The sequence below is a fragment of the Mastomys coucha genome, unplaced genomic scaffold, assembly GCF_008632895.1.
Source record: "Mastomys coucha isolate ucsf_1 unplaced genomic scaffold, UCSF_Mcou_1 pScaffold22, whole genome shotgun sequence".
Classification (NCBI taxonomy): domain Eukaryota; kingdom Metazoa; phylum Chordata; class Mammalia; order Rodentia; family Muridae; genus Mastomys; species Mastomys coucha.
Genome location: NW_022196905.1, coordinates 185,653,523 through 185,664,942, shown reverse-complemented (window position 1 = coordinate 185,664,942; position 11,420 = coordinate 185,653,523). Strand labels below are relative to the sequence as shown.

Below are 11,420 nucleotides of genomic sequence, written 5' to 3'. Positions count from 1 at the left end.
GGAGGGAGGGAGGAAGGGAGGGGGGAAGGAGGAGGGGAGGGAGGGAGGGAGAGGGAGAGAGAGAGAGAGAGGGAGAGAGAGAGAGGGAGAGTTTAAAATGTAGCCATGTAAAAAATAGAAAATCATTTCTATCTCAAGGACAATACAAAAAAAATGGTAGATTTTAAGCAACATGTAGCAATAGGCCAGAGTCCACACACTCCTGTCCGCGTTCTGTTGGAAAGGAGGGTCAGAGGTGTTCTTTTAGATGTAGGGATGTTGTAATCAAAACCAAAGTCAAATCTTGCTAAGTAAATATTTGTTTTGGCAGGAAACCCAGTCGTTTGGCTCCTTCTCGATGACCTTACGATCCACTCTTTGAAAGCATGAATTTCCCCTGAATAATGTTATTTTTATTTTATTTTATTTTATTATTTTTTTAAAAAGAACAGGTTTGCCTGCATCCTGAAGGACAGTTTCACAGAAACATTGCCAATGGTAAACATGACAGGAGCAGTTTCTGGATATTCCTTCAAGCAATGCCCCCAGCAACTAAGTGGTAAGAGTTCTTATCAAATACAATAAGTACTAGCAGTATACTATATACACTATACTATATATATGTAATCGTTTCAGATACGGCTTGTGGCTATAAAATAAAATGCTACCACCTAGAACTAAACTTCCCACTAAGGAACCGTCTTCCTATGTAGAGGGCATGGTTTTCCTCTTTGCTCTCCTCCCCCACCCCACCCCATAAGCACACTGTCACTCACTAACATTTTAGGCATGTCACCACCTCAGTTCTTTTTTTTTTTTTTTAGATTTATTTGTTTGTTTATTATATGTAAGCACACTGTAGCTATCTTCAGACACCCCAGAAGAGGGCGTCAGATCTTATTACAGGTGGTTGTGAGCCACCGAGTGGTTGCTGGGATTTGAACGCAGGGCCTCCGGAAGAGCAGCCAGTGTTCTTAACCACTGAGCCGTCTCTCCAGCCCAATCTCAGTTATTATTGCACACGAAAGCCCTTATTATAAATGCTAATTCAAATCAAAAGGAGAAAATGTAGACTGAAGAGATACATGTTTTAATAGTAGAACTACACAGTAAGTTAAGGAGTGAACCAGTTGGTCAGTACAGTTTAGGCACGAGGTCAGAAAGTCAAAAGGCAAATTCACAAGCTTTCTATTTTTTTTTTAAATATTGTTTATTTTATACGCATTGGTGTTCTGCCTCCATGTGTCTGTGTCTGTGGGAGCGTGTCTGATCCCCGGGAACTGGAGTTACAGACAGTTGTGAGCTGTAGGCTAGGAATTGGACCCAGGTCCTCTGGAAGAGCAACCAGTGGTTTTTATCTCTGAGCCATCTCTCCAGTTTCAAATGTACAAGCTTAAAGCGGTTCCAGTATAAGACGCACATTGGCTTCTGTGTAATGCCTCCTAGTGGAAGTGGGAATTACGCCCAGTGAAACAAAACAAAGGACTTACATGAGAGAGTGGGCGAGAAGCGAACAGTTTACAGAGAGGGCCAGCCGCCAAGGCAGAATACTGCAGTTGCGCCTCACTTCTGGTGACGCCTAGATTCTCTGCCTTTATTTCCAGCTTGTAGCAAAGATGTGTACGTGAACCTAGACATGAAGGGCATGAACTATAACAGTTCTGTTGTGAAGAATGCTCGAGAATGCCAGGAGAGATGCACACATGATGCCCATTGCCAGTTTTTCACATACGCAACAGGGCATTTTCCCAGTGTGGACCATCGGTGAGTGAGCCAGAGTCCGAGCCCCTGGAGAGAAGCCTGCCCGGGGGAAGAAAGCCACTGGTTCTGGTTCATTAGGTATTTTCATCAACTTGAAGCCTAAAATTTTTCAACTCCAAGATATTTGCATAACAGCCATCCCTGTTTTGCCATAAAAAGGTCATTGCTTGTCTAATTAACATGCATTTAAGTCATATTCAAATTTCAGAACTGGAAGATGGCTCTATGCATAAACGCACTGCTTGTTTATGCAGTGCATGGGGACCCTGAGTTTGGATACCAGCATGCATGCTAAAAAACCAGCTGTGGCTGGGCATGCCTGTAACCCCAGTGCTTGGGGCATGGGCAGAGGATGAGGGGACACAGGGAACAGGTTTTTTTTTAATTAGATTTTTTAATTAGATATTTTCTTTATTTTCATTTCAAATGTTATCCCCTTTCCCTGTTCCCCCTTCCAAAAAGCCCCTATCCCATCCCCTCTGCTTCTCTGAAGGTGTACCCCAACCCACCTACCCACTCCTGCCTCACTGCCCTAGCATATCCCTACACTGGGGCATCCAACTTCACAGGACCAAGGGCCTCTCCTCCCATTGATGCCTGACCAGGCCATCCTCTTTAGCTCCAGGCTTAATTCGAGATCCTGACTGGAGGGGAAAAGGCAGGGAGGTAATAGGCCAGGAACTCTAACATCCTCCCTTGGACTTCTTACTCACACTTGCATACCCACATACCCCCACAAACCCCACACACCATATACAATACACACAGTGCAGCCTCACAGTTCCTGTGTTTCAGTGACCCTGTTATAAAGCATACATATGCTTACCCTATATCCTAACTAACTTCAAAAGGCATTACATGTTTACATTTGTGGTTCTGAGAGCTCTGGTTTGATTGGCAATGCTCTTCCCAGTCTAACAAATGTCCTGATCTAGAAATAATCAAAACTTAAAGTTTGTTTCTCTATCGACTTAGATGTATGGTTCTGTAAGAAGAAGTAATTGAAACCAATGTGCAAACTTTTATCCTGTTTGATGTGGGATTTTGAATCCTCCCAGGAAGAAATCTGTTACATAAAAATATATGACTAATGAGAGTGAATGACTAACTCTGCATTTTCAGATTTAAATTTTTATTAGAAGAGTATATGACTTGTTCTTTTAAAAACATTTTCATTTTATGTGTGTGTGTATGTGTGTGTGTAGGTATGTGTGTGTTTATGTATGTGTGTGCCTGTGTGTTTAGGCATGAGCAGATAACTATATAGGCCAGAAGAGACATCTCTCCATCTCCCAAGGTTCATTTTTAGATTTAGGAATCTTTGACATTATCTAGATTTGCACAGTAATCAAACAGTTATATGATAGTTGGATTTTATCATTGACTATTCCTACTTTGCTTCCCATAATTCTGAAAAAGAAACAAATGGGAAAGGAGGCATTAAAGATGTGTTTTTAAATGATTAATAAAAAATGGGAAGTACCCTTCTATGGCTCTCTTTACCTCTCCTCAGTGGACAAATTTTATGTCTTAGACTACACCGAATGGGAACTGCAGGCCAAGGAAATGTTCCCAGGTCTTATGCTAAAGGCTATTTGGAGGGCTAAAATGAACCCCTTCACACAGTCACCTCACACCACATCAGGTCCTGTGTTGTCCACTCACTGATGAGATAGCATTGCTCCTGAGTCTGCAGGGCCACCCTGTGGTTAGAAGAGCTGCCAGGACTCAAGTGGCCAACTAGCTCTGCAGGTGAACACTCTTCCGGGCCATTCCTCTGGTATTACAGTCATTTCCCCGCTGCGGACGGTAACTGCGTATCCTCTCGTGCTTTTATATACTTGGAAAGAAGAACATTTTTCCGTGTTTGTTTTTATTCAGTAAAATTTGTCTTTTGAAGTACACCCAAACTGGGACGCCAACCTCAATAACGAAGCTCAACAATGTGGTTTCTGGATTTTCACTGAAGTCCTGTGGACTCTCGAACTTGGGTAACTATCATTTTTTTTCTTCTCGATGAGATACTGGCACCATGATGGAGAGGGTGTGTACAATGGGTTTAAGTTTAAAAGCAGCTAATGTTCACTCGTGAAGTGAATCCAGTAACCTTTCAGTATCTTCTTGTGATATGGTTCATTGTGTCCTGGAAAGCATTTCTTCTTAAATTTTAAATTTGTTTTTTATAAACAACAACAATAAGAACAAAATTAAAGGTCTTCAGATGAACTTCCTGTTTGTAGTACAACTTACAAATACTTTCTGGAATGTCTGTGCTGTTGCTGGAGGCCCTGTCTTCCTAACAGTTTTTTTCCCTTGTACAGCTTGTATTCGGGACATTTTCCCGAACACGGTGCTTGCAGACCTTAACATTGACAGTGTGCTGGCCCCAGACGCTTTTGTCTGTCGTCGCATTTGCACGCATCACCCCACTTGTTTGTTTTTCACATTCTTTTCCCAAGCATGGCCAAAAGAATCTCAGAGGTAAGAAGTTGCTATTAAGGGTCATTTTGTCTCTTTTAAAAACAGCCAATAAAAATGTGCTACACAATCCAGCTAAGGGGAGCTTTAAATAGCAGGAGGCTTCTGGACTCTTTGAGATAGATTTGAATTGCTGAAAGGGACAGTATCAACAGCGAGGGAAGACTGGGACCACTGACAATAGGCAAGGTTCAAAAGTGTTCTGAAAAGTTCTTAGTGACAATTCAATTTATGGAACGTAACTTGGTGATTCAAGATGCGGCGTTAGGATAAGGTTGCTCTTAAATGCTTCTCTGAGTTATCTTTACTTTCCATACTTAGTGTAACAAGTGGTCTTTCTCTTGGGTGTATTTTACACGATTTGTTCATATACTCCCTTTGGTCCTTTAGACATCTTTGTCTCCTTAAAACATCTGCAAGTGGATTACCAGGCACTCGCATTACAAAGAGCCACGCCCTTTCTGGATTCAGTCTCCAACACTGCAGGCACAGTGTCCCAGGTAAACAGGAAGGCTTTCCCTCTCCCTGTGCTCCGCAGTCCCGAGGCACTGGGGGACTGGGAAGGCTACACACTTCAAACCTGGCTGGTTCTTTGTTGTCTAGTATTCTGTCATCCGTCCTTTTACAACGACACTGACTTCTTGGGAGAAGAACTGGACATCGTCGATGTGAAAGGTCGAGAAACCTGCCAGAAAATGTGCACCGATGCTGCCCGCTGCCAGTTCTTTACCTATTATCCACCTCGAGGATCTTGCAATGAGAGGAAGTAAGGCAAGCGTTAGGTGGGTGCTCTTGGAGCATCTCTTTGTAGAATGCATTTTGCTTACAGGGTTTTGTTTTCAACCATAGGGGCAGATGTTACTTAAAGCTTTCTTCAAATGGATCCCCAACTAGAATACTTCATGGGAGGGGAGGCATCTCGGGATACTCACTGCGGCTGTGCAAAATGGATAATGGTGAGTACTTGAAAAAAATACAACTGAAAGGGAATAGTCAACATAATGTATTGATACGAGGCTAATCTATAACAACCACGGAGGGCAGCATAAGCATATATATGTGTGTATATGCTCAGCACTCAGGAGGCCGAGGTAGGAGAATCAGAAGTTTAATGCCAGGTTGGATTAAATAGCAAAATCCTGTATCAAAAATGACAACAAAATAGACATGGAAGAGAGAGATAATTTGTAAGTAAACAAATTTAGAGGTTTCCCATTAAAATGAATATATACACACATATATACATGTATATATGTACGTATACTTATTTATATCATTTCAAGTAGTATTTCTTGAAGAGACAGACCCAAAGGTCCAATTTTTGTTTTCAAGATCAATGGATTTTTTAAAATTGTTTTGTTTTAATTCTTAGAGGTTAAACTATCAACCAGCCTATTAAATAAATTATTCATTTTCTTCCCACTTGATCTTTCAGTGAAATATAATTATTATATGTTATGGTATACAGTATATAATAACATATACAATGTTAATATATATTATGTCTAGTGTTAAGATGACCTGTAAATTGTGATGTAGCTGAGTTTTAATGAACACGGTGTGACACTAATTACTCTGTGTGAAAGTTTCAGAAGTACAAAACCTTTTGAGTCAGATCGTTTGCTATTCTAGAAGGTGACTCCGTCCTTAACTTCGCAGGACCTGATCTGTAACACATTCAGATGTTTTGTCCCAACAATTGTAGTGCCCTAACAAGAAAACACACCTTCCTAGAATTCAGAGGTTTGATGGCAATCGCTGGGTGACCCATGCTTCTTAAGAAAATTAATTAAGTTATAGTTCATACATTCTGTGTTTTGCCCATGATAAATTTACCTAATAAGAAGGAATGTTGAAAACAAGTGTGGTCTTAATTCTAGTTCTTAGTAGTAGAAGGGGCAATTCCAAAAGGCTGTTAAGTGATGTGAGCATGCTTTAAAAACTGGGGTCCAGAACAGGCACCTTGATACACTGAAGATTACATTTCTCACCTGCTTCTCCCTTCATTATGTTTGTCTCTGTTGAATTTATAGAATCTGGCCTGTGGAGGTGACAGAATGGATCAGCTGTAGACTGATAGAGGAGAAATTATGGAGGGTAATAAATCTGTATGCTTTCTGATGCAGAAATAGAGAAGTAGTTACACTGCACAGTATTGGGCTACACAATACCTTTATGTAAGAGAGGACAACTAACCGAGTTGTTTTTCCTATTTATTCTGTTGTTGGCCTCTAATATAACTTGACTTTCTGAAGACACCTAGAGATGCCACTAAAAGAAGTATTTCTTCATCCCCAATGCAAAGTTGAGCACTGTAAGTTTTCAGCATTCTGTTTAAGCTAATAGAGCAGACACCAAGGTAGAACGCTATCATTGGAGTTACTGACATGACCTCGTTACTGCTCACCCTATTAACTTTCTCAACATTACCTTGCTGCTGATAGATTTGAAAGTCTTCCGAGGGATTTCTCCCTTCACAGAAGGGCCGGGGACAGTGAAGCCTAGGTAACAGCTAACCCCACTCTCTCTGTTGTAGTGTGCACAACCAAAATCAAGCCTAGGGTGGTCGGAGGTGCTGCGTCTGTTCACGGTGAGTGGCCATGGCAGGTGACCCTGCACACCAGCCAGGGCCACCTGTGTGGAGGCTCCATCATTGGAGACCAGTGGATACTGACAGCGGCTCATTGTTTCTCTGGGTGAGGATTATTGCTGTTCGCCTGGGGTCACTGTCATCAAGCATAGGTGAAATCTGGGACTATCATAATAGTAAATAAACACTTTGAAAATATAAACCATCCTGTTTACTAAGTTAATTCTCTCTGTGTGGGCAGAGATGATGGTGTAGAAGAGACCAGTACTCATCCTGTGGCCACAGAAGAACAGGTGCAGGAGCAGAGCTGATTGCACACCAAGGCGTTTTCATTCAAATGCAAATTATTTCCAATGGCTTCCTGCTGGTTCCTGGCGCTGGTGCGCAGGGCCAGAATGAAGCTCACAATTTCAAGCTCTTTGAATCCAAGTCCCCAATTCTCTTTCTCTGGCTCCGAATGCATAGAGTTCAGTACACATCATCAAACTGGACCCCACACTTACATTGCTTTTCAGTATTGGCTAAATGTAAGCATCTTAGCAGGGGAAGTGTGTATTTCGAGGAAATTTGGTTGAACAAAACTTTTCTGAGCTACTTTTAGTGTCTCTCTTGCTTCCAGCCACAGGTTTACATGTATATTGTTGTGTTCATTTGTTTCCCCATGCATGAATGCACGTACTTGTAACTCAACGCTACGCTGAGGTCATTAGTCCCCTATACAAGCACGTATGAAGAAACACAGAAAGTCTCAGTGGTTTCTTTTTAAATTCTGTCCAAGACAAGATTGAGACTAATAGCCAACATTTCCTGAGCTTGTGAATGTGCTGGGGAATTCGAAGACCCTTTTTTTAATGTGCTCAATATAAGTGCAAGTACTAATCCAGGGCTTTCATTGCAGAGGAAATATGTGGCTATATAGTTTTTTTTGAGAATAAGATCACTTTTTTACCACCTAAAGGTAGAAACAGTTGAAATTGCCAGTGATAGATCTTTTTTTTTTCCCACTCTGTTCTTTAGGATAGAGACACCTAAACATCTGCGTGTCTATGGTGGCATTGTAAATCAATCTGAAATAAATGAAGGTACTGCTTTCTTCCGGGTTCAAGAAATGATAATTCATGATCAATATACGATGGCAGAAAGTGGGTATGATATTGCCCTGTTAAAGCTGGAACCAGCCATGAATTACACAGGTATATAGAGTTTTAGGTGACCTAGATAAAACATTCACCTTAGGAAACTCACAGTCTCATCTATGGGGCCCAATCAACAGCCGGACAAGGAAGGTCTGGAAAGATGGTCTCACTCTGTTGAGACAATTTGCCTTAGAATACTAGATCTCACATTGAGAATGCAGATGGTGAGACCTGCCTTCAGGCTTCTTCAGGTACATAGAATGATATCATTTTACAAAATACAGGAGCAATAAGAAAATGATTGACATTTTGCTTTAGTAGCAAAGGGTTTGCCAGCATGGTTAAGCAAATGCTACAGAACATTAAACCTTGTTAAAAATGAAAGTTGGTGTAAGGAGGCATGGCTTACCCTTCTCTTGTCGCTTCTGCTTGGGATATTTTATATACAACACTGAACACGAGACATGAAATACAGGAGAAAAAGACAACATGAATATCATAAAGAAAGCATGATTAATGTCAGGTGAAATAACAACGCTTTCTGGGGCAAATGATTTGCTTTCTGCTTCACGCAGCTTTTCACCACTGGGACAAAATGCCCGGTGTAGCCACCTTGTAAGAAAGAAAGGTAATATGGGCTCTCATGACGTTAGAGGCTTCCGCCTGCAGTTGGGGGCCTCCACTGCTTTGGAGCCCTTGGTAAGAAATGTGCAGAGGAGCAAATGGTCACCTCCTGGATGCGGGAAAGCAGAGAGGAAGGAGCTGGGCTCCTAACAGCCCCTTCAAGGCCCACCCTCAATGACGTCACTTCCTTCCTTAGGCCCCGCTCCCCATTATCTCTAAGCAGTGTCTAAGCAGTGACTGGGATGGAGTATTCAAGCATGGGCATTTGGGGAGACACCTCAGATCCGAACCGTAGCTGCTTCTGATGACTAAACTGCGATTTTTCAAAATTAGATTTTCAGCGGCCAATATGCCTGCCTTCCAAAGGAGATAGAAACGTAGTGCACACAGAATGCTGGGTGACTGGATGGGGATACACAGGATTAAGAGGTAACAAACCATGCTTCTATCTCTGCTTTATGCTGAAATCAAAGAACAGAGTTTAACCGTTGCCTCTGCTTTCTAACTAGTCATGTGGCCAAAATGTGGATAAAATAACACTACTCAATTACAGGAAGATTGATAACAATGATCAATACATCTGATCAGAAACGTTAAATATGATTAAACCCCTCTAAAGACCTTTTTAACTGGAGACTTTTAGTATGAGACTTGACACTCTGTGTAAAAGTTCTAGCCTGGTTTCTAATTATTTTGTCTGAAAAGAAATTCTACTTAGTGTCACAATTAATTTTGAACTTAATAACATTAATAAAATTATATACACCATAGTAGAAACAATGTCTTCCTTTTACTCCATACTTAGAAAAAATGATCTATGAATCAAGCTTAGTAATTTTTCCTCCTAACTTTTTTATGTAAAATTTTGGCTTTTTAATATATTATACATACACATATAATAATTATTCCAGTAAAACATTAATATGACCTTTTTCAGATGAGGTACAAAGTTCTCTCCAGAAAGCCAAGGTACCATTGGTGTCAAGTGAAGAATGTCAGACAAGATACAGAAGGCATAAAATAACCAACAAGATGATCTGTGCGGGCTCCAAAGAAGGAGGGAAGGATACATGCAAGGTGAGACTGTCTGACGCAGTGATTATGTCAGAATGAAACAAGTGCTTAATGCGTTTGTACAAACCGCTCTACCACCGAGCAGTGTCCTGGTGTGCTTTCTGTTGCTGTGATAAAACACTGACCAAACAACTCAGGGAAGGAAAGGGTTTATTTAGCTTACAGGCTACACAGTCCACCATAGCAGAAAGTCAAGGTAGGGACGTTGAGGCAGGAACTGCAGCAGAGACCCAGGACAGCTCTCCTTACTGGCATGTGTTTAGCTACTTTTCTTTTGTAACAATGTATTTAACAATTAGCAGTGGAAAAAACTCCCCACAGACCTGCCCACACGCCAAGCTGCTGGGGGGTGGAGGGAGTCCCTCAGCTGAAGTTCTCTCTTCCCAGGTGTGTGACAACTCAGATTAGCCATCACAAGCAGAACACTGGGTGGATTTGTTTCAGGGAAACTAAACTGTACAATAGGAAAAAAAGCTGAATAAAGGAAAGCAATTAGATGTTTAAATGCTTGTGAGAGGGTCAGAATATTAGGTAAAATTGTTGTGAACAATACTTATTTAATTCAGGAAATGCCTTTAGTGATTCCGGGCATGTGTGTTTTTGTCTGCCCCCCTTGACAGGGAGATTCTGGAGGGCCCCTGTCCTGCAAACACAATGGGGTCTGGCACTTGGTGGGCATCACAAGCTGGGGTGAAGGCTGCGGTCAGAAGGAGAGGCCGGGGGTCTACACCAACGTGGTCAAGTATGTGGACTGGATTTTGGAGAAAACTCAAACAGTATGAAAGAGTTCAACAGGCATCACTTCGTGGCCCTGGAAGATTGTTCCATAAAAGCGAGCTCGATGTCTCTGATAAGGGCACTGGGATACTGTATCTTCTGCTGTAACCAACTGAAGGAGCTTGATGGAAGAACACCCTGAAGGAAAACTATTACTTTCAGAATTCCTGATCTGTGAGAATCACAGGTTATTTTCTGCATCCAGCTACTACTCAAGGAAACAAATACAGCACAGGAGATTTTACAAATAAAAACACAGCGGATAAACGAGGGAAGTATCAAGTAAGGGTGCCGTTTGCCTTTTTAGTCTCCGTGACAAATACCTCAAGCAGTTCATGACAGGAAAACTTCTTTTGCCCACCTTTCCTGAGGTTTCAGCCTATGATCTGGTTGGCTGGCTCCATTGCTTTAGCCTGAGGCGAGGCAGGGCAATATGGCCATAGGAAGCCATGGAGAAGGAGTTTGCTCAGCTCGTGGTAGCCAGGAAGCAAATGGAAACAGGAAAGTACTGGGGACAAGAATGGTCCTTCAAGAATACACTGTCGGGCATGGTGGCGCATGCCTTTAGTCCCAGCACTTGGGAGGCAGAGGCAGGTGGATTTCTGAGTTTGAGGCCAGCCTGGTCTACAGAGTGAGTTCCAGGACAGCCAGGGCTATACAGAGAAAACAAAAACAAAACAAACAAAAAAAGAATACAGTGTCAATTATTTCCTTCTTCCAGAGACATCCCACTCCCTAAACTCCCACTCCTTTCCAGATAGCACCACAGGCTGGAGACAGCCCTAGCTGGCACCAAGAGATCAGAAAGGCGGAGGAAACCATAGAAAGGGTTCTTAAGTGCAAAATCAAAACCAGAAAAAATGCAGACAAGAGCCCAAAATGTCCATTTACAAGAATCTTTTCTTCTCTACTTACATGAATCCCACTCCTGTGTAAAGGAAGACTGACCCAATTCAGTGATGGGTTTTGAGAAGTCTGTTAGGTTTGTGTATGTGTGTGTG

At 41.9% G+C, this 11,420-nt stretch overlaps 2 protein-coding genes across 2 annotated transcripts in view; both read left to right on the top strand.

Moving 5' to 3' along the window:
- Positions 1–1,817, top strand: part of F11 (coagulation factor XI) — a 14,692-nt gene extending 12,875 nt beyond the window's left edge. Inside the window, exons 4-5 of the mRNA XM_031342856.1 lie at positions 432–538; positions 1,584–1,817. Coding sequence (XP_031198716.1) covers positions 432–538; positions 1,584–1,747 — 271 coding nt within the window. The 3' untranslated portion in view covers positions 1,748–1,817. The remainder of the gene's footprint in view (positions 1–431; positions 539–1,583) is intronic.
- Positions 1,818–4,474: 2,657 nt separating this feature from the next.
- On the top strand, positions 4,475–10,701 carry LOC116104793 (coagulation factor XI-like). Its single transcript, XM_031391241.1, has 8 exons — positions 4,475–4,481; positions 4,609–4,984; positions 5,068–5,174; positions 6,755–6,914; positions 7,826–8,001; positions 8,902–8,997; positions 9,506–9,645; positions 10,263–10,701. Exons 1-8 carry the CDS (start codon positions 4,475–4,477, stop codon positions 10,422–10,424), a joined length of 1,224 nt encoding a protein of 407 aa, XP_031247101.1. The 3' UTR covers positions 10,425–10,701.
- The last annotated feature ends 719 nt before the right edge of the window (positions 10,702–11,420 follow it).

Bases quoted from the DNA above. Each gene is read 5' to 3' on its own strand.
- LOC116104793 (XM_031391241.1), top strand. The intron at 4,985-5,067 runs GTAAGGCAAGCG...TTTCAACCATAG, and splicing joins GGATCTTGCAATGAGAGGAA to GGGCAGATGTTACTTAAAGC. The intron at 9,646-10,262 runs GTGAGACTGTCT...CCCCCTTGACAG, and splicing joins GAGGGAAGGATACATGCAAG to GGAGATTCTGGAGGGCCCCT.